General features: G+C 43.4%; 1 protein-coding gene across 1 annotated transcript in view; it reads left to right on the forward strand.

The window, feature by feature from the left end:
• Window positions 1-783: 783 nt before the first annotated feature.
• LOC109510820 (tyrosine-protein kinase receptor UFO-like) overlaps window positions 784-23,565 on the forward strand; it is a 31,496-nt gene continuing 8,714 nt past the window's right edge. The window contains 11 exon segments of the mRNA XM_019861427.1: window positions 784-1,131; window positions 7,472-7,685; window positions 9,024-9,124; window positions 9,200-9,382; window positions 12,846-12,926; window positions 13,093-13,208; window positions 15,086-15,281; window positions 19,244-19,383; window positions 20,569-20,713; window positions 21,991-21,999; window positions 23,498-23,565. Of these exon segments, the coding sequence (XP_019716986.1) occupies window positions 987-1,131; window positions 7,472-7,685; window positions 9,024-9,124; window positions 9,200-9,382; window positions 12,846-12,926; window positions 13,093-13,208; window positions 15,086-15,281; window positions 19,244-19,383; window positions 20,569-20,713; window positions 21,991-21,999; window positions 23,498-23,565 (1,398 nt within the window). The 5' untranslated portion in view covers window positions 784-986.

Below are 23,565 nucleotides of genomic sequence, written 5' to 3' on the forward strand. Positions count from 1 at the left end.
AAACGCTTTCCAGAACATTTGTGGGCCATAGATGATGAAATCCCTAAATTCATTTCAATTGTGTGTTGGGAAATGTTCTTGGACTGTTTCCTCCCGTAGTTCTCAAAAATTGCAGCCCCTAAACCTTTCGCAATCTTTGCTCGTGAACAACAGAGCCTTTCAGGGATGCTCCTTTTGTCGCGAATCATGACACTCACCTGTTCCCAATGAACCTCTTCACCTATGGGGTGTTGCAAACATCAAATTCCAAATCAGACCATATTTGGAAAAAAAAAACAAAAAAACAAAGTTCATTAGTTTGCCCATTAAATATTTTGTTGTTGTTGTGTACTCATCATAAAAATGATTTGAAAATAATTGTTTTCAGTCTTTAATCTGGATTTCATCCCAACTTCGTTGGAATTGGGGTTTTAGTCATTGTACTGTCTTTCTTTTCAAGGCAACATATTTGTTTAATTTTTAATATGAATTCAAAGAACACGACGTGAATTGTTTGAAGCGCGCTCTTCGATGCTTTGTAGTTTTGTCCCCGCGTGGGCGGAGCTAAATCCAAGTTGAACCCACCCGGTGGTTCAGTTCAGCAAAACCTCCGCTGTGCAATTAAAAAGCCGATTGTGTGCGTGCAGACAATCAGCAAGGCTGCGGGGGCTCGGGCATCCTCTGAAGAAAAAAGGAGGAGGACGACCGAGAGGAGGAGGGTGCAAAGAAGCTGACTTGTGGAATTTGAGTCCTGCTCGAAAAGAGGAGGAGGAAAATAAGGAGGTGGAGGAGGAGGAGGGGAAAGGAGGAAGGAGGGAGTGGAGGAATGTACGCGGACTGTGACGGGACGGCGCACACAACCACTCGTTCCCAAAAGTGGACCGAAAGTGGACTTGGAGGATTTTTGTTGACTTTATAGTCGCTTTATTTGGTGGAGACAACAAGTGGACTTGATTCGAGTCGCGGACGACTTTCTCCCACTTGAAAAAGTGCGACATGATGAGAAGATGATGGAACGAAAGAGGGTGATGACTCAATCGAAAAGGGAGCCCACTTTTCGGGGGGGACCGCTCGGTTCCACTAGGTTCGTCTCGCACTTGCTGGTCGTCTTGATGGTCGCCGGTGGTCCAGCGAAGGTGGTCTGCCTGCGAGGTTTGGACCGCGCGCCATTTTGTGAAAATTGACAGCGCACGCTTTTTCCCCTTTCTTTTTTTTTCTTTCCGATTCAAGAGTGACGTTTGTAAAGAGAAAGGCGCTTTGTTGTTGTTGTTTTTTTTTGGGGGGGGGGGAGCACAGAGAAGGAGGTGAAAGTTGTTGATGAATTTGAAGAGGTGAGGCAGGTAAACATCTGGATCATGAGCTCCACATCCAAAATAGGCTGCTGAGTCCCAAGCTGGGAAGTTTTAAAAATGTATAACATTAATTCAAATTTAAAATACATAGAAAATAAAAGCGACCTATTTCAGTTGTAAATAATATGACTAATATTTATACTCTGACGGTTAAAACAAAAACAGAACCGCAGGTTGCATTTAAAAGTTGAATACTTATGTGTAAGTAAAAATATTGAAATAGAAATAAAAATGCATGACACGAATCATCTACAAATTACATTTCAACCATACTTTAAAGACAAATATTGAACTTCATAATAGTCTTTAATTCTTTTTTTTACGTACTTCTGTTCACTTATGTCATGGATTGAGTTATTTGCTTGACATTTTATTGTTTGTACTGTTGCGTTTTATACATCTAATTGATTTCATGTATCAAACCCAGGAAAGCTTAAAAAATAGTGCATACCATTCATTAAAAACAAAATATATTTTCAATAAAATATAAATATACAACAATGGATAAAATTTGAAATATAGATACAGTATTACATTGATAACTATGACAACAGCAGTTAAAAATAAGAATTAAAAAATAGTACATAACATTCATTAAAAACGAAATATATTTTCAATAAAATATAAATACGCAATAATGGATACATTTTAAAATATAGATATTTCATTGATAACTATGACAACAGCAGTTAAAAATAAGAAAGCAGTTAAAAATAAGATGAGTTAAATGGAAACTTATTTTCAGACCTAAAATATGTCAAACTAAACATATCTACAGATATTTGTATTGACTGAAGCTTTTGCATATACAGAGTTCAAAAACACGCTTATTCAACTGCATACTGTATTTGTTTCATAACCCATTTTGTCAACTTGTTACGGGGCCCCCTCTAGTGGTATGCAAAAGAATCACTGAATTAAACACTAAACCTTTAAATCCTATACAATTGCATTTAAGATGTAAGTTAAACACAATAGTTTTTATCTAACTTTAACATGCAGTATTTTATTTCTGAATGAATGAGTAGTTTTGTGCCCTCGTGTATTTAAGATCAGTGTTACTGTTCAAATTGTGTTATTCAATATACTTTTCAGGAGTAAACGCTTTTTTAAATTTTTTTTTTTAGTCATGATGGTGGTGCAGCGAACATTTTCTGAGGTGGTATGTGGTGTCGAAAGCTTGAGAACTAGTGCTACAGTCTACAGGAAAGATTAATGACAGAGACAAAATGAATAAAACCCAGGAAGTGTTGTGGAAATCGTAACACACGTTGCTGTCAAGCTGTTGACATGGGGAATGTTTTTGGTAGCCTTCGGCAGGTGAAACAAAAATGACTGGTGCCACTGAGAGCAGGAATGACCAAAATTTATCGTCAGTGAGCGACTTGAACTCTTGATATTTAATAACATTTCATATCACCTAGTACAGTGGACGAGTGGCTAGCACATCCGCCTTACAGCTGGAAACAAGTTAGATTTGTTCGTGACTGTGCCCGAAACTTAAAATAGCCAAACCATTGAAAATGACTGGAAAATGCCATGTCTCGCTGGCCTTTTCTAAAAATAGCTCGCAAATGATGACTTTGTGATTTCCTACAAATGTTCTAGGAGTAATCAGTTGGAAAAGTAAACACTTGTAGAGACTAAAACTCTCCTACACACACCGCATTCGCAAAGTTTATCCAAGTTTATATGTCTGCCTCAATGCAATTTGTCATCATTTTACAATTAAACAAACAAAACAAAAAAGAAGCAAAGTTCGTTACCCTTAAGCTGCCGACAACCTCGGTAGAACAAGCGTTCCCTGGTGTGGAGCCACTGTGTCAAACTCACATGGCCCTCAGGTGACTGTCGGCGCTTGTAAATCAATAAGCTCCCACATTTTTCCTCCATGTCTCAGAGCTCCGATGTGGAGCCTCAGAGTTTAAGAGGAGGATGGGAGAGTCTGCTTGTGAGTCACAGGCGGGCTTCTGTGTGTCAGACCGGAGCGTGACGGACGTATGGCTCGATGGATGGATGAGGAACGGGAGGGCATGAGGGGGGCGAGTGGGTGAGGTCATGAATGAATGGTGAGGCTGAATGGGAGGAAGGGGTGAAGAAGGCACCGTGTGGGCGCATGTTTGCTTGTGTGCCACTTGGCAGAGAAACACACACAGTGAGACCCAGAGGGAGTTTGGCGGGATGCAAGGGAGGAGAAATGGAGCATTTGAATTTACACGCACGCCATCTCATCAAAAAGCCTTTTGAGCTTGTGATTCTCATCTCGATACGTTTCTACAAGAGCTCTCCACTGAGCCTTAGATGAACACTCACGTCAATTCAATCTTTACCACCGTCAAGGAAAAAAAAAAGGCTACTGTGGTGCTCTCATTTTTCTTCTCCAAGGTACAACTCTTTGTGATGTACCCTACAGGGCCCGCAAGCCGCAATTGACCCCAAGGTACAAATAATTTCAGTATTAAAATATACTTAAATGGTCCAAACTGGAGCTTTTTTTGTTTACTTGTAAGGATTCAAACAAGTCGTGGCCTTTTGAAAGACCCCGCCCGCTGTTGCATGGAAAGTAGTTTAAAGAAATTAACAATAGTGGTAGTAATTTGCATCATGGATTGACAACTTCATGCACTTCAAACGAACTGTCAGCGGTTCGCGTGTTGTGGGGTGGGAGTCCCAGGATGCATTGCAGCATGCAATGTTGAATTTTTTTCCACCATAAGGTCATTAATCATCATTTGGACACTGATTTGGTAACACTTGGAACATGTAGTAAGTAACCACTTGGTAAGACACGAGGTAACGCACTTGGTAACACGCGACCTATTCAGCCACTTGGTAACACGCTTGGCTTGTGGGCATGTTGAACTCAAACCCGAGCTTGTTTTTGTTACGTTGTGTTTGTATTTTTTCCCACTGTTGAATTCTGGGTATTCAACACAAGCAAGATGAATGGCGGAGGAGTCACCCGAGGTCGGAGGTGGAAGGTTGGCGGTGAAGCAGACGAAAGGGGCACGTAAGGGGTTGGGAGGGGTGGTGGGGGGGGGGGGGGAGAGCATCTTGAGAAAGTCTGCACATACGTCGCTCATGTGAGATTTATTGTGGCGCTCTAAAAAGTTTGTGTGGGCGTGCGTGTGTGTGTGTGTGTGTGTGTGTGTGTGTGAGTATTTCCCACCTTTGACAGGGGGCGGAGACCTCTTGCTTTTTGGGGCAGAAAGCACATTTTCCTAATGTCTGAAAGTGAACTCAAGACATTTGTCTGCACACTCAATTCTAAACACTGATGATAAATTCAGTAGGTTGTGTCAATGAGAATGGGGATGAAACGACCTGGATGAATGAAAATATTCACAAGCACCTCCCTTTTTTTTTCCACTTTAAATTTCTGCTCCAAGTGGGGTGTCTGTATCAACCTCCTCCTACCTCTTTTTATCGTTTATTAATTGTGATAAAATGCAATATTCTGGAAGTGCAGCCTCAAAAGCCAAAACCAGAGGGAAACATTCATTCATTCATTTTCCGATCCGCGTTATCCTCACAAGGGTCGCTGGAGCCTATCCCAGGTGTCTTCGGGCAGTAGGCGGGGGACACCCTGAACCGGTTGCCAACTAATCGCCGGGCAATTGGACAATTTGGAGTGTTCAATCAGCCTGCCATGCATGTTTTCGGAATGTGGGAGGAAACCAGAGTACCCGGAGAAAACCCACGCAGGCCGGGGGAGAACATGCAAACTCCACACAGGGAGGCCGGCGCCGGGATCGAACCCACGAATTCTGCACTGCGAGGTCGATACGCTAACCACTGGCCAACCAGGCTGCCCGAGAGGGAAACAGTTTTTCATCTTGAATATTAATGGCAAACCCAAGCGCGTAATACACCAAGCATTTAAGACTTGATAAAATGCTTAAAAACACACTGAGAACACTGCTCACGCGCTTGGCAACAAACTAAGGACACTCGCTTAGAAACACACAATTACTAACATGAATAAAACGCCTTTTCAAAGAAGAAAAAGAAGAAGAAAGAACACTGTGTAAGACATTGAGAAACAAACTCAGTGGCAACACTAAAAACAAGTGTTTGAAGACATGAGTACCAACATGCCCTGAAATGAACATGCGGCTGAGCTGCACTCGGCCACAAGCGGCCTTTGTCCCCAATATCAAGGTCAGCTCGTCATCTATCAGTTCTCCGGCTGCTTTCAACCGGAGCAGGCACAATTAGGCGAGTTGCTTGCCATGCCCCTGATAATCTTTCACACTGAGTGATCCAATGTTTCTTGCTAAATTAATTTCTTCTTTTCGGGTTAGCAGGAAATCTGTTGTGAAATCGCAATTTTTCTTGACTTTTATCATTAGGGTTTGGTTTTTTTCCCCTCCCCTAGCAAAATCCTCTCTAAACATAAACCGAACAATGGTTTTATACATTTCCATGCCACGAGGACGTTTGACTAGAACCCTTTCAGGGACAGCGGTTACTACCGTGGACGGCTTATCATGTTATCAGGTTACAGGGTGCATGAAAGGGTTAAATTCAATTTGTTGCTACCAATAAATCAAAGGGAGAGCCAATTTTGTGTATATCCCAAGATTTTTCTAGCTAATTTTTTTTTAGCGGGCGGTGGGGGTGCTCAAGCCATCCAAAATTGCAAAAGTTTGAGGTTGGTACAGTTCAGGTGGTCAGCGGCACCATTACCATCATCTGTTTGAATTGGAACGAGAGAAACTAGCTTTTGTGTCACGTGCATGTGTTACTATTCAAGACAAGGTGCGATTGACCAGCTGGTTTACGCCTGAAAAAACAAACAAACAAACATATGGTTAATAATGTGTCTGTAGAGGTCCTGCTGAATCAAAATGAATTGTCTTCCACCAGCAATTAGAAAAGTCCCTTTTATAAGTCCAAACCTATTTTGCTGTGGCTCAACGTTTATATCACCTTTTAGCAGATCGATTGGATTGTTGAGTCACACACTTTCCCCAAAAGTGTCAAGCTTCTTTTTCATCGAAATTGGGTTCAAAGTACAAAACTATGAAATTTATCTTTCCAGGACGGGTGGTGAACACCCCAAAACATCTGATCCTGCAATCACGTCTCCTCTGATGAACACATTCCAACCCAAAGAAAGTGCATTTCTGCATTTCCGGAGCTTGGCCACCATACAACTTTATGTGACCCACTATGGCAAATAAAATGTGTCTAGTTTATGTTTCTTGCTGAAGGGATTTTTTTTGGGGGGGTGGAGGGGGGGTTGGTCGTCAGAAAGAAAATCTGGAGCGAAATTGCAATGTTTATTCATTTAACAGATGTGACAATCTTTTTTTTTTTTTTCACCAAATCCAATTGTTTGCATGTCACAATCTTACGTGACATTTGACTTGAACCCTTTCGTGTACCGATAACGATAACCTGTAACTTGATGACATGATGCTGTCCACCATAGTAACCGCTCTCCCCGAAAGAGTTAAATAACAATCAAAGGCAGGGGCTAGTGCAGTGGTTCTTCACCTTCTTAGAGGTACCGAACCCAACCAGTTCATATGCAGATTCACCGAACCCTTAGTGAAAAAAAAAATATATATATTTTTACAAATTCAAGATAAAAGAAAAAACGCATTTATTAAAACCAGTAAAAAGTAAATAAAATTTCAAGAGATCAGTATACTTTTTTTTTTTTTTAATTGTACGACATACTATCACGACATTCACACGTTGACTATCGAGCGAACTAAATTTCCCACAGCACTGATTGGACAAGCAATGTCATGTGATCATCTGCAGTCAGCGATGGCCAAGCGGGCGTGACATAACTAATTGACATGTTGAGTCGGCTTGTGTCTTCACCTCCACGGCAGAGGCTCCGTCGAACCCCTGAAACCGATTCACCGAACCCCTGGCGTTCGATCGAACACAGGTTACGAACCACTGGGCTAGTGTATGTAGGGAACAATAGATGTGGTGATTATATAATGACTGTACATGGTTTTCAGTCATAATGGCCCTCTGTGGCAAACTGTAACCAGGATGTGGCCCATGAGACAAATGAGTCGAACACCCGTACTTAACCGAGTTGCCGCTGAACTCAAGTAAATTCGACTGATTTGTCATTATTTCAAAACGCAGTACCTTATTCTTCCCAATAACAGATTTGGCGTTCGAGAAACCACTGGCCACCGTCCTCTCGTCCGCGGGCAAACCGGTGAGGCTGGAGTGCTCATTGTTGGCCACGGTCGCCGATGACGAGATTCCGCCCAACGTGTCCTGGCTGAAGGATGGCGAGCCGCTTCCCTTCGCCGAATACGACGACTACCAAATGCCGGTCTTCGGCACGGGCCGCTGGATTGTACACAGCACCCTCAGGTAGGCGGCGTCACCGGACATCTTGTTCAGAACAACTGAAATGAAAGAAGATGAAGTTTTGTCTCCTGTGGCTTGGCTCCTTTGTGATTTTTTTTTTTTTTTTTTAAACCTCAGTGACGGAACTGGGACACCATTGGGATGTGTCTTTTCTCTCTCTACTTTAAGCACTGATTTTTGGCAATATATTAAAATTTCGTGTTGAGGCATTGTGGCTAATTTGTCCTTAATCACTCTTGACAAATTAGCAAAACGACCCATTTGGAAAGAAGAAAAGAAGACTGTCTTGTTAATTTCCTGGATTCAAAATCAAACAAAGTCAATTTCACAGATTGGATCAGATGACGACTCATACACAAGGCATAAAACAAACAAAAAAAAAAAAACAACCAGAATAAATTCTAAAGTTTCAAAATAGGGAGGAGGAAATGAACATTTGATGCGCCAATACAACATTGGAATTTTTAACAGGTTGGCGACAGTGGTGTGAAACCGGAACAGAATGAGTGACAGATTCAAGCCAAGGCACAAAAATGCAAACCCGTTTCAAAGAATACATAAAAAATATGCTGCATACAGAATATGGGATGATATATCTTTGGTCATGGGAAAGGTTAGTTTCACTTCTTCCTTTTCATCTGCTTAAAACTACCGATAATTGAAACGGAATGAGAACACACCTTTTCAAGTATCCCTTAGCGTCTATTCTCACACTCCTAATAAGACGCACGGTGTGCTTGCTTCAAGCTGTTTGTCACTTTCTGTTGGAATTTACAGTAAAGCTGACACATAAAACAAAAAAAAAGATTTAAATTTGATATTTTAACACCACCATGTTCAACCAAACGATGTTATTTTATCGAACCAAAGCCCACTAACTTTTATGCTAACATTTAATGTGAAACGGCACAGATGCGCTAATAAAAACAAAATGGCTGACAGGCATAGTCTCTCCGCTCTGTGGGAACAACAGCGAATAAAATGGCAGAACTCTGGCAAATATTCTGCGCCACCGTCGGCTAAAGGCGACCTGCTTTTTTTGTTTTCTTTTATTTTTTTTAATACTTTCTTGATGAAAGTGAAAGTGAAAGGATGCTAAGGGTGCAGTGTGCACTCACACAAAATATATCATATTAATAACACGCACACAGACACCAGTCCACGGGCTACCGGTCAATCGCGATCGTATTGAGCCGTCCCGATGTACGGTATTATACAGTGCCATTTTTCTCATTCAAATTTGTATTTCAAGGTATCACTGTACTGTAAAAACTACTAATGATATAACACGACTGCAGGTTTAAAATGATCAATCAATTCATCAAATCTTCCGCTCAACAGGATTAAAAGCGTCCAACTTTCAGACATGGGAAACTATCAGTGCGCAGTCGATTTGGGAAGCGAGCGGATTTTGTCCACCAAGGGAAGCATCCTGCTGGAAGGTGAGTCCACTAAGGACGCTCTAGAAAACCGGACCATCATCAAGTCAATTCTGACGCGGCTGCTTTCTTCCCCAGGCCTTCCTCACTTCTCCACCGAGCCGCAGCACATGTCCGTGGTGGCCAATGTGCCGCTGAGCCTGCACTGCGTGGCACACGGACCGCCGGAACCCGTCCGAGTCATCTGGCTTCGGGACGGCGCTCCTCTTAACACTGTGGACGACCCGGTGGCCCTGTCGCCCTCTACGCTCAACATCACAGGTCCCAACCATGCCAGTACCACCCAGCACACCTCCTCACTGGTACCAATCTTACTGGTATCACTCCTACCACTACCACCCAACAGTAATAGTCTCACTGGTACCAGTACCAGCCTCACCGGCACCCATCTCAGTCTTACCACACAATACAGTTTATTACCGGGGATCAGACCTCTAGGTACCAACTTCACTAGTACCATATGAAAAAAAAAACACACCACCGACTCACACACACCGACCTCATACAATATACACCTCCTTCACTGGTGCCACCTGTCCCTTTACCGGTACTGGTATCAACCCCTCAAGGGGCAAAAGCCAACCCACAATGAGCTGTTTCTACAAATGAATTAAATTTAGGATCCGAACTTCGGATATTTTGAAACTGGAAAAAAAAAACAGCAGTCATTGTTGGACTGGAATCCACTCAAATTGAATGAAGTGAAGCAGATTGTAGCATTCTTCAAGCCTCCCAACACATCTTGGCTCAAAGACAACGAGGAGATAATCAGCGAGGAGAAGCCAGAGGCTATCAGGCCGAGGACGGCCTTGTGGTCGCGTGGTTGCCAGCTCGGGCATGAGGGGGGAGGGAGATGAAGAAAGCGGGGGCCAGCTTAGGGCCGAGGGGTGCTTCAGGGGAGAACACAAATAGCTAGGCTGAAGACTCTGTGAGATGGAGCGGGCTGAGTCACGCAGGAGCGGATTTGGGGGCAGCCGGTGAGGTGCCAGGATCTGGTTTGACTCATCGGAACAGTTCGGATGAGTGCTGACCAGGAATTGACACTCACCTCCGTGGAATGGACAGCTGCTCCAAAGCTCACAAATCGTCCTCCAGCAGGCACGGAGAGAACATGGGGGAAACTCTGAGAAGCTGAGAACAAAGTATAGGTACACCTGCACAGACTTCTGGCTCGGACCAACGAAGGAACCCATGATGTCGTTGGAAACCAGATCTTCTGGCATTACCAAATTTGGGCATACTGCATGCAGGGATTGGACATGAATTCAGGAGGGACTCCTCAGCCTTGGCAAAGGTCAACTCGAATGCCATTCGAGTTTAGTCATGCTCTGCATGTTTGTCATATTTTAGCTCTCAAGTGGAGGAGCCGTATTATGAGTCTGCCTCACAGTTCAGAGGATGGGGGTTTGAATCCCGACTCTTCCTGCTTCCAGGTGTTCCGTGCCCAAACACCAAAATGTGAATGGGTGTTTGCTTTATGTGCCAGTCTCTGGGGTTTTTGCCACCAGTCACCTGCATAAAATACATCTCAGCCATGATCGTAATGAGGATAAATGCTTAAAGAAAATGAATGGATAGACCACAATTTTAGAAACAGCCCTCAGCCGGATTCAACTCATACCAACCTAACTGGTACTACCATTCAATACTGACCCCACTGATACCCAGCACTACCGGGAACAATTTAACTGGTTCAACCCCAAATTGAATGCCAACAGTACCAGCCATACGAGTCTTACCACCACCCCCAACACTTTGCCTTACTTAAAAAAACAAAACAAAACTCTTGTACCACCCAAAAATGTAACACCAACATTACCAACCTCAAGGGTAACAACCTTACCAGTACCATAAAACCCTCAGTCCCTCTAGTACCATCTCACAAGTACCAGTCTCATTGATACCAATCATACGAGTACACCCTACCTCCCGGTCTTATTTGCAGGTTCTAATCTTATTTGTGACACCCCAAAACAGAACACCATTGAAGCACCAACAGTAGCAACCTCACGGGTAGCTATCTTAACAGTACCACCAAACAGGTACCAACAACTTGTACCAAACTGGTACCAGCCTCAAACAGTACGGCCCACTCTCACTAGTACCACCCTCACAGGTACTAATTTTACCAATACCAATACCAACAGATTCACAGGTACTAAGTTTGCTAGTCGCACTTGCCACTTTGCCTTCCATGGTACCACCTATCACTAGTACCAAATTCAGAATATTAAAAAAAAAGCCGTAAGTTGGACAGGGCCGGCACACTGCTGCTGTGTTGGATCTCACCGGATGAAGTCCTGCTACTAGGTTACGTTTTTATCTTGGTGGACTTTAGCTCCCACTAAACTCAAGCTTAAGTATGTCCCGCATGTCGCTACGCAATAAACCTCTCGAACGTTAGACAGGAGTGTGAATCACGTGTTCGATGTTGTCCAGCGCATAGGAAAGCTGCTCCACTGAAAAAGCAGATGCTAGTCAACATGCACGTGCCAGCGTGGGCCTGCGTGCGGCACATGAGGGCAAGTTGCGCAATCTCCAGATGAAAGTCCCTCTACACAGATGCGCACGAGCACACACACACACACAGTTTGCCTTGAACATCCCAAAGCGAAGGGAGGAAGTCTGCGTTCTTTTTTTCCGCCCAGCTTACAATGGAGGCTTTGGTGCATCCAGCTTGCCATGAATGACACACTGGTGGCAGTGTGTGTGTGCACGCATGCCGGGGTGTGTGTGTGTGTGTGTGTGTGTGTGTGTGTGTGTGTGTGTGTGTGTGTGTGTCTGACTGGCACCACTTGAGAACATTTGACAACACTGCGAGGTCACATGATGTGAATGTTTTGGAATGTCTGAAGTGTGTGACTACGCCGATGTCAGGAGGTGAGACACTCGTTGGCCCTCTGGATAAGGCAAAGCTGTGTGGTTACTCGTCACTGAACAAATTGTCACCAAAGTGCTGCATTTGGGACAGTTCTTAAAAGAGCTGAGTCTTCTGGTGGTGTGGTCCTTGTGCATTTGTTGTATATTTTTAGGATGTGTTGTACTTTCCAGACCAATATAAAGCTTCAGGCATACAATACTAAAATATATGCATGTGAGATTAAGTAGTAGTACAGTACTGTCATTTTGGGGTTGCAATCCTCCTGTGCGACACTGTCGTGTCTGTGACTTTGAATGTATCTGTGCCTGCAGAGGTATGTGGAAGTCACTGAGCAAGACTCTAGAGTTGGCTGGCTAACCTGTTAGCCACTCTGCTTGTTGAGTGATGGCGTCAGTTGCGGCAAATGTATTTTAAGATTACTGACCCGGCAATTTTGGAAGTCAAACGCAGTGGGTTACATGAACCCAAGAACAATTTTGTAAATACCAAATAAAAAAAACAAACAAACCATAACTGCAATGTTAAGGCCATAAAACTTGCATACAAAATTGGATTTTAAAACCTGCACACCAGTATTTATATTCACCAAACATAAGGCTGCACGATCCAAAGAGCTGTTTGAAAGAATTGAGGACCAGTGCTCGAGAAAATGAATGGATGGAAAATTTGTGTCGACTCGCTCTGCCCAGTCATCTGCTGACTCACGTTGCCACGGAAACCACAACTCTCTTCACTGGCTTTTTTTTGTCCCGCATCAGCTCAAACTGCACCTCACTCACATTTTGAAGAGTCGCACCACCAAAAATTTCCCCTTCTCATGCCCATTTTTTTCTCCCCGTTCAGGTTTAAACCGGACCAGCAGTTTCTCCTGTGAGGCCCAGAACCGCAAGGGCGTGGCCGCTTCTGGTTCCGGCACTGTTACCGGTAAGGGGCAGAGACTGGGTCTACAAGTCACATGACCTGACTCGATTCTTGCTTTGGGCTTGCTTGGCTAAAATGTATTAAAATACTCGACTTGATTTGCTTGATTTTTCTCGTGACTTGCTTAAAACGTGAAGGTTTTTCAATCAATAGCCTGTTTCTTTATCAGTGCTGCCGTCCGCACCTCACCACCTGAGAGCCGTTAACATCACGCCCACCAGTCTGCGGTTGTCATGGCAACCTGGCTTCGGCGGCGATTACCCGGTCATCCGCTGCACCATACAGGTGAGTTTTCCAAGAGAGTGTATTAGTTCTTCAGAAAAATGAAGACAAACCCCACACACCATCCCAAGCCCCGCACAGCTTTGTCCCACTGAATAACGGGCTCGGGTTTCGCTCTGGGAAAGTGGGCCTCCTTCAACTAATGTGACGCAACGGGGCCTCTCTCTTGGTGGCCATTACGGCTAGCGGCGCCACCCCAAAACGTCTGGTTCTAATAAAACTGCTCCTCTTACCTCTCGTGAGGGGCCAGGCGCAGCAGAATGGGGCAAAAAAAATGTTCCGGCTTTGTTGTAGAAGGCTCAGAATAAAAAGTCGAATATGGCAAATAAAAACATGACATGGGAACAAATGTATGATTATTTTTTGAATTGTGGCTGTAATGTTGTTGTACCATTCTCAGTGGTGAGTTGTGAAATATAACATTTACGCAATCACATTTCCATAACTAACTTTTGGGGTGACTTGTGCTTATTCGTTTGGAGTTAAACAATGCAACATACTTTGGAGTAATTTTACATTTGGCTTGCTGCTTTTGTTTTGATTAAAGCGAAGCCGAGCTATTTGCGTGGGATAGGGAGCAGGCCGGCATGCAAATCATGAAAATCTGCGTATAACTGACGCAAATTCTGAACGCAACAGAATTGAAGCATAAAATCATGACGTACAAACTGTGCAGAAAGAACTCTTTCACATTCTATTTAATTGTTATTACTCTCTTTTCAGAACTGCTATTTTCTTGATCAGGAACGTTTTTGGAGGACGATGCTAGAACAGATTGATGGCGTTTGCATTCATTTCAATGGGGAAAGATGATTGCATGGCTTCTACGATTGTATATTTGTGGCCATGAAATAGGTAAAACGTGCACAAAATATTAATCTGGAGCTTTAAATCCATTCTCATGCACAATTTGGACATCAGGGCAAGCAAGCTCACCTTCGCTCGAAACTGTAATACCCAACGACCTCGACATCTACCAAACCGTTTCAAGAGGAAGTGCATGCCATTTTGTCACCCAACTGTCCAGCACAAAACACTTTTCCCAAGTCATGTCTGGGGCGCCAAATGACTAAAAAAACTTTTAAAAACAGGAAAAGGCAACAGGAATGATGTGTGGGCCGAACGAGGGGGAATGTGCTGTGACTCAACGAGATTAAACGCCAGTTTGCAGCCTGGATGTGACTCACGGGGTCAGGAATGATACACATGAGGCTTAGGCCGGGGAGGGGAGGGGGGGGGGACACGCCCCCAAACTCACACTACATTGTGCAAACGTGAGTGAGTGCAGCGATCGCTTGAAAGTTCAAACACCTGCACACACGCGCGCACACACACACACACACACACACACACACACACACACACACACACACACACACACACACACACACACAGACGACAAGCATGCTGTATAATGATGACTTCCAGCACTTGTGCACTCCAAAGCCACAGCGGGGAAGTTGCATGTGGTCAGAGTGGCCCAAGCGGACCACAGCAAGGACAGCGAGCGTCGCAGAGATTGTGCCGAGGCAGCACTCAGGATGTTTGCCTGCGTCCCCACACAGGCACATAAAAACACCCCCCAAAACAAAACAAAACAAAAATGGTCCTCCAATCAGCATCAGGCACACACATACACTCCAATGTGTCCAGTTTCAAAAGTCAAAGAACTCATGCCCTAAAAGGGAAACGTGATCTTTTTGGCTAGTGGCTAGTCGACAAAGTAAGCACATTTTATTTTAGGTGTAGGTATTTTGCAATGTGCCGTTGTGATCTGAGTTGTCTGAAAAACTAATCGTGTTCTTGCTTTGAAATAGCTTCAAAAGAAGCATAACTGAACCCGGTCGAGTAAAATGGGCTTCCCTTTTGGACTTTCGCAGGTCAAACATGTGGACGAGTCGTTCCCCGGAGGTTCGGATGACATGATTTGCAACCAGAATGTGAACGTCCCCGCGCCCGAGTACCAGGCCGAGGACTTGGAGCCCCACAGACGCTACGCCGCCAGGGTGGCGTGTCACAGCAGTCAGGGGCCATCGCGCTGGACATCCTGGGTGGAGATGCGCACGGCGGAAGGAGGTGAGTTGGCTAACCAGGGCTTACCCTACTCCACAGTCTCCACTTGGCTGGGCAGTGCTCTGGGGTTTTTGTTCTGCTTGCCCTCAGTCTCCACTTGGATAATTCTGTCTCTCTCATCGTTTCCACTTGCTTTACATGGAAAACGCGTCTCGACTTCCCATATTTTCCAGGTCCCACTGTACTGATAATTTTTTCTTGATAAAAGTCACGGGAGATACGTCTATTAAAACTACAGGAAGGAACAAATATGAAAAAAAGTAATTTGAGGTGCAGTAACCCATGTGTTACAATTTCTACAATTTTTGTAGATTTTTGCGTATTGTCATCTTTAAATCAAAGACAAAGCATAAAAATTGTGTGATATGAAATATTCCAATTCATGTTTTATTTATATAGATTTATATTTATGTTTTGGTCATAGCACAATACCGCTTTTATTGTCCATAGAGGGCAAAAATACAAAGAAAAAAATAAGAACTATATGTGTATGTATAGCATTGATGCCACTGAACATGTCGAGTGGTTGAAAGTAAAATCAATATTCAGGAATAATACTTTTACAATTTTTGTAAAATTGTATGTTGCGTTATATAAACTTATTTACATCAACTGCAGCACATGGGTTTTAAGACATTATGTGGACAAAAGTAATTTCCCAATCAGTGACGGTGTGTGTGTGTTTCCTTTTGCGGGGACATCAGCCAGGGATAGGCCACGGCATTCCGCAACCCTGCACAGGACAGGAGCTATGGAAGACAGAGATGGATGGCTACTAATTCCACTGAGGGTAGTGAGAGTGAGTTACAATGTTTCTGTGCCAAGGTCCTCGAACACAACACGGTGTGTTTAGGGCCAGTGTGGCATTTCGGAAAGAAGGATAGTGGTCACAGAAACGTTCCTAGCCGTGATAACCATCGACTTTGACCTCGTGTTTGCATTCAAAGTGAGGTGCTAGTTTCCATGCCAGCTCCCAGCATGCATTGCAAGCGGAAATAGAGGCGGGACGAGTGAAGGAGGCAAGGGACAGCTGATCGTTGCTTTCCATGACCTCAGAAAAAGAAAGGAGAAGCGATGCTGCCTACAGCATGCAATTGTGATGTTTGTGCTCCAAAAAAATCTGTCCAGTTTCACTTCTTCAGCAATCAGGCTTTTTGTTCCTTTTCACAGAAAATTACAAAAAAGCGCAAGCACTGCGTTTGTTCAATTTCTCAGGAGGGTCACAGAAAGCCATGACAGGAGGTTATCTCGTTCTAGCGCCGCCATATTTCAAAAGCCCCTCGACCTTTACGTCTTTGTCAAATTTACATTTGGTTCTCATTGGCAGACACACAATGTTTTTACAGAAGATTTGGGGCATGTGTCCGCTAAAACGAAATCAAGTTTAAAAAAAACAACAACAACAAATTACGGGGATACGTGTCCACTAAAACTACAGGAAGAGACGTATGGGACACTAAAACAAACTATGGACAAAAGCACCGGGGCGTGTACTCCGAAGCAAATTATAGACTGAAGGGCTGTGACGTGTTAAGACGACTCAAGGTTTACAAATGTGGAAGGGACACGTATCCTTTAAAAATACAGGAAGTGACACCAAAGTGACAGAAAGTGAATATAATGGAAAATAAAAGTCATGTGAAACATGTCTGCTTAAACGACGGGGAGGAACAACTCAAGTCAAAAGTACCAGGACGCATGTCTTACAGGAAGTGGAAAATATAGACAAGAGAACTGGGACACATAGATCACGGGATGCGTGTCCACTGAAAACTGCAGGAAGAGAAACATGTGGATCAAAGTAGCGGGATACATGGCACGAGCTACAGGAAGTGATGCATACGCTAATGCGGTACCTCCCCATTAAATTTACAGAAAGTGAAAAATAGACAAAAGTATTGGGACACGTGAACAAATCCAGATTAAAATAATGTGACGCATTTCTGCTGAAACCACTCGAAGTATCAAATATGGACAAAAGTCATCGGAATAGTGTCCGCTAAAACGACAGAAATGGACAAATACGAACAAAGATAATGGGACGCAATTTCAACAAAAAGCACAGGAAGTGACAGATATGGACACATACACACGATAGACCACATGAAATAAGAAATATGGCCCAAAATAATAGGTCGCATGTCCAATAAGTGACAAAGGTGGACAACAGGAACAGGACGCTTGACTTGTTTTACCACAACGCGTCTCCGAACGTTCCGATTGTTTTTTTTCTGTCAGAGCAAGAGCGCTCACTGAATTAATATCAAATCCCAAATTGCTTGTGGCATGTACAGTAATCCTCCACAAGCTGTTAATGACATGAACAATTTAGTGGCAGGGCCACAAATGTATTTCATTGATGGATTAAAAGGTGTGTCCCACTACTTTTGCCGCGAAATAATCAGGTCAAAATTTCCCCCCCAAAGTCTCCGCGTCTTTGCCGCATATGTTTCTCATTGGCCGACAATGTTCTTGACTGTCCCCCTTTTCGAAAGCAAGCCTTTTCCTCCTGCGCTCTGCTATTTATGTGCTAACCACTTGTTGAGTTGACTGGCCATCTTCAGACGCCACCAACGGTACCACCAAGGAATTTGAGGAAAACAATCCAGCCTCTCTCGAGCGCCGCCGCTGTCTTTCTCTCCGTGTCTCTCGAGCTTCGTGTTTCGTTTCCCCCATTTTTGGCTTTGACCTCACATGAGCTCACATGGAGCAAGGCACTGTGGGAAAACAGTCGAGAGAGAGAGAGAGAGAGAGAGAGAGAAAAGAGGCTTGTGGGTGGAAGATGGGGGAAGGGGAGGTGGGAGGACTTTGAGGAACCTTTACTATTTTCCCATTACAGCTCACCACCACCCAAAGGAGAGAATAGCAATTGGTGGGTGAAAAGGGGGGGGGGGATGGAAGCAGCTATTTTCATCCCCAAGTCACCTTTAAACGGGATTCCTCATGTAGGATTTTCTTTAAAAATAGGCAATTTTTATCGTAACATGACCATGTTTTTTTTTTTTTTGGTGGTTGTTGTTTTTCAACTTCTTGCAACAAAAGTTTTGAGAGCCCTTTGGCGGAAGGTGTCATGTTTGTCAATCGTTTTCATCCGAGCAGGATATCGCGTTTGTACTCATGTTACACGCTACCTAAAGCGCGACACAACTAATGTTGACGTTTTCTGGCAACACTTGTTGCCGCGGTTACGCCTCTGGGCTGAAAATCCAAACGATCCCAGGTGGAGCTCCTTCCAAGTTGTGAAGTTGACGAGGACGTTGGACAGGCCGTGGGAGCGCACGATTTATTTTCGGAGTCTCTCAGCTTTTTGGCCTCGCCGTGACCTTTTTCCAAGACGGGAAACAGACGCGCTCAAAAGTCACGCAACAGCGCCGTCTTTAGCGTGTTCCACGGTAGTCGCACGTGTGTGTTGCAATCGCGCCGAGGGGATACGCAGCTGACCGCATCTGTGCTGGAAACGATTCCGTGAGCAGTGATGGGGGAAACATGACACCCTCTGAGTTAGCAGGAAAAAAAAAACGTTCTTGTTCCCTTTGCAAACTTGTTTTTCGCAACAATGAACGTCTTTGTGCGCTTGAACGTCCCTCGCATAAAAGAAAAGAGGCTCGGCCTCAGAGAGATGGAAAGGGGAGAAGAAAAGTTGGGAGGGGGAGCGGTACAGGGATGGAGGAGACGAGGGGGGAGGGCGGAGGGAGGCAGCGAGGGAGGGGCGCTTCATTTGTTTTGGCTGCCGTGCCAGAGGCGAGCGCATGTGGAAACAATCAAATGGCAAACACTTCCTGATTACCATCACGTTCTGCCTGGACCTTGTTTCCCAGACTGCCTCATTCAATAACACACGCACACGCACAGGAGGACTGCAAATGTGGATTTCTGTCCCTTGCGTTGTCGTTGTGCAATGGCGTGTCCCACTTGTGTGGAGTGCAACGACCACTTGATGTGCCCGTGCGTTTCGTGTGTTTCAGTGCCCGAGGAGGCGCCGGGCAACGTGACGGCGCTGAGCAACGGCAGCCGAGTGCTGCTGGCGTGGGAGGAGCCGGCGGGGAAGCTCAACGGAGACCTGCGTGGATACTTGGTGGAGCTGAGCGCGCCCGACGACAAGCAGGTCCGCTCACGCATACCAAATCTCACACGCATTTCTCTCGCACACACCAAGAGAGTGAGAGAGCGAAAGAGAGAGATACTTTCTCTCTCACGCAAATATAGTCACTGTCTTAGGCCCATGTTTTTTTTTCTCTTGCACCATGCAGTACATTCTTTGATAACTCACGCTGTCTCTCACACAAAACGTTTCACATCCTCACCATGCCACTTTCATTCTCTCTCTCTCTCTCTCTCTCTCTCTCTCTCTCTCTCTCTCTCTCTCTCTCTCTATCTCTCACACACACACACTTTGACAATTAGTTACTCTCTCACAGTCTCTTTGTGACTTTTAACGCACACATACCATATTGGCCCGAAGATAAGACGGCCCTGATTATAAGACAACCCCCTCTTTTTCAAGACTCGACTTTGAAAAAATACTTTTTGAACACCAAATTAATTTTTATAAAGAAAATAATTACAGTACATCTGGAACAAATGATTATAACAATATATTTGAGAGAAAAAGCATGGTATTTTGCCTCATTCAAATTTTAATATCTGAACATTTAAATATGTAAACTAAAGTGCAATCACATTCGTAAATGAATGGCTTCTGGTTTTTGAAATGTAAATTACATCATAACTTCTCAGCTGCCGGTTAACCTGGCCGATCTTCGACCCACTTTTCTCCAGATTGTCGCTACGTTTCTCCATTTTCTGTTATCTCTTCTATTATTTTCTTCTCTTTTCTTTCTTACTGCTATTTTTTATTTTTCTTCTTCGTGCTACAGCTATTTTTATTTTTATTCTTCGTGACAGGGGTTCACTTTGGCCTGGGGAGTCAAGTTCAGCATTCGCTTCAATGATATCTGGCGCCATGTAGCGTCGTGAATGGGTATAATGTCTAGACCCCGAATATAAGACGACCCCCACTTTTTCAGTCTTATTTCAATGCAAAAAACACCGTCCAAGACGGTACTCTCTGTCTCTTACAAATACTTTTTTTCTTGCACTCATTTTGGCACACTCTTCCTGAGAGTGAGCCCAAGATACACTTACGCACACAAACGCGCACAGACACACTATTGTTCTCTTTTTCCACCCGAGACACACACATTCTCTCAGGAACACTTACTCTCATATGTTACAACCCCCCCCCCCCCCCCAAAAAAAAAATGGACCATGACTTATCTCCCTATGACAGCTTGTCATGGATGCCGGCTTGGACACGGAGCTGTCAATCAACCTGTCTCTCCCGCTCAGCAACGTGACCTTCAAGGTGTGCGCATACACGGGAGCAGGGCGAGGACCCTGGAGCCCCACGCAGACTCTGACGCTCGTCTCTCCTGGTGAGAAATAAAACACAAAATATCACACTCTATACATACTGTTGCATTCATGTTGAAGTATCGATGCCTCATTGAGGTCAGATTTCTGCGCACTGCTTCAGGTTAAAACAAACTCAAACTTCCTTAGACTTAAATGACTCTGCGCACTTTGATGCTGACAGCCTGACACAAGTGTCTTTCCTGACTGAGCACCAGGTGGACTCAAGTGCGTCGTTTTAGCCGGCAAAATTGCTGCTGTGCCTCTGACGTCTCTTTGTCTCAAAGACCAACATTTATGGGGAGAGATCTAAATTCTCAGTAATGTGTCTCAAGGAGAACAGTTGAAATTGAACGAGAAATCGTTGAGTATCTAAAAATGAAAACCAGTTGGCCGTTTATTATTGAGTGGAAATGTGGTTTTTTTGTCTAATGTTTCTTTAACCAACAAAAAAGAAATAGCTGCCTTTTTAAAAAAATTCAAATATTCGATTAGAAATTATAGTAGGGTGTCCGAAGACAAAAATATTCGATAGCTGCAGTCCTACTGGAAACCCTAACCCTACATTGAAACCCTAATCGGACACCTTAACCCTAATGAAACCTGATTTTGAATCTCTAAGCGTAGTTTAAAACTGTAATTGGAAACCCTAACCGTAGTTTGAAACCCTAATTGGAAACCCTAAACCTAGTTTGAAACCCTAATTGGAAACCCTGAACCCAATTTGAAACTCTACCTTGAAACCCTACCCCTAGATTGAAATGCACCTTAGAAACTTTAACCCAAATTTAAAGCCATCATTGGAAATCCTAACCCGAATTTGAAACCCTAATTGGAAACCTAAGCCTAGTTTAAAACTCTACTTTGAAATTCTAACCCTAGTTTGAAACCCTAATTGGAAACCTTAAACCTAATCTTTGAAACCCTACTTTGAAGCCCTAACCCTTGTTTGAGAACTCTACTTTGAAACCCAAACCATAGTTTGAAGTCCTAATTTGAAGCCCTAACCCTCGTATAAAACTCTACTTTGAAACCCAAACCATAATCAGAACCCTAATTGGAAGCCCTAAACCTAATTTGAAACCCTACTTTGAAACCCTGACCGTAGTTTGAAACCCTAATTTAAAACCCTAACTGTAGTTTGAAACTACTTTGAACCCCTTCTTTGAATGTGACTTTTACTCTGCAAATGCAATGAGCGACTTTTAAATGATACGGTACAAGCAGCGTTGCGGAAATAAAGTTAGCCCTGTTAGTAAAGCCCCTGTTTCTTCTTCTTTTTTTTCCCCCTCATTCATAGAATTCCGAGGTGAGTGACGACACATCACACGGCGGAAGACTCCCTTCCCTTCCTTTCTTCCTTCCTTCTTTCTTCCTCTCTGGGGAAAAAAACGGGAGGGAGAAGACGAGAAGAAAAGCAAGGCGAGGTTGCGCTGGTGTGAACCAGAACACGGCTTCATAAATATTTAAAGCGCTGGCCATCTCTGTTTGTTGAGTGTAATGGGGCCAGACAGACGAGACAAAGCGGTGGAGTGAGAGATCAAGACGTGTCCGTATAGGTTTGGTTGATTGATTGTCTTGATTTCAAACATGCGGGGGATCAAACTGAATACAATACAAAATAAAGAAGCAAATTAAAAACCAACCGACAAGAGGTTACATCATGAATAAGATCAACTTTTGACCCGATCGAAAGTGGTACAAATGAAAGTGCAAAAAGATCTAGTCCTACCATTAACTCAGAGATCCATTTAACCTACATAGTGTCGAAGATTGTAAACATGTCACACTATACAAATATAGAATCAAAAGCGATGCTAACTATGATTTCATGGTAATTTTATAACGAGTTGCATAAAACGTCACGGCCTCCCCCACAAGTGGTTTATTTTCACAATTTTTAATATACATTTTTTCTCTCTTTATTGTGAACCAAAAACTAAACTAAAAACATGAATACAGTGATCCCTCACTATTTCGCGGTTCGTTTTGTCGCGGCTTCAGTGCATTGCGGATTTTTTTCAAACATATTCATTAAAAATATATATATATATATATTTTTTCATATACATGTAGTACAGTACTGTATATGTTGCTCTATGTGACTCGCTGTTGTTTTGCTGACTTTCGCAGCTTCTGGCGGACTGTTTGCAGACTTGAAAAAAAAAAAGTTTTTTTAAATATGTTTACTGTATTTTGTTGTTCATTCAGTAATTTTATTTTATCATCATAATGATTGTATGATATCATAAAATTGAATAATTTTTTTAAATGTTGACTTTTTTTAAACATTTTACATGTATCTTTATTTTGTATTCAGTCAGCGTGTGCATACAGTAGGGTCTTATAAATATTATGTACATGTACCTATATGGGGGGGTCGCTACTTCGCGGTTTTCGTTTATTGCGGGTGGTTTTGGTCCCATTAACCGCGATAAACGAGGGATTACTGTATGCATTTTACTGTTAGTAATTTTATTATATTATCATAATAATTGTACGATATAATAAAATTGAATATAATTATTAAATGTTGACTTTTTTTTTTAACATTTTACATGTATCTTTATTTTGTATTCAGTCAGTGTGTGCATACAGGAGTCCGTTTTTTTACACACAGTAGCTTTAATGCGGTTAAGCCTTACTGGCGCGAGGTATTTACATACTGTATCATTTCGACATCATTTGTAATTTTGCAAGATATCGACAAATGATGATTTTCGTCCACACGTTGCTTTACTGAGGCCACATTTGTACATACTGTTTGTTTATTAAGTGTAATGAAGTGTCCCGCCTCCCCCGTGCAGGCCTCTCATCTCCGCCGGCCTTCTCATGGCACTGGTGGTACGTGGTGATGGCTGCCACTGGGGCCGTA

This window comes from Hippocampus comes, unplaced genomic scaffold (assembly GCF_001891065.2).
Source record: "Hippocampus comes isolate QL1 unplaced genomic scaffold, H_comes_QL1_v1.1 scaffold122, whole genome shotgun sequence".
NCBI classification, from domain to species: domain Eukaryota; kingdom Metazoa; phylum Chordata; class Actinopteri; order Syngnathiformes; family Syngnathidae; genus Hippocampus; species Hippocampus comes.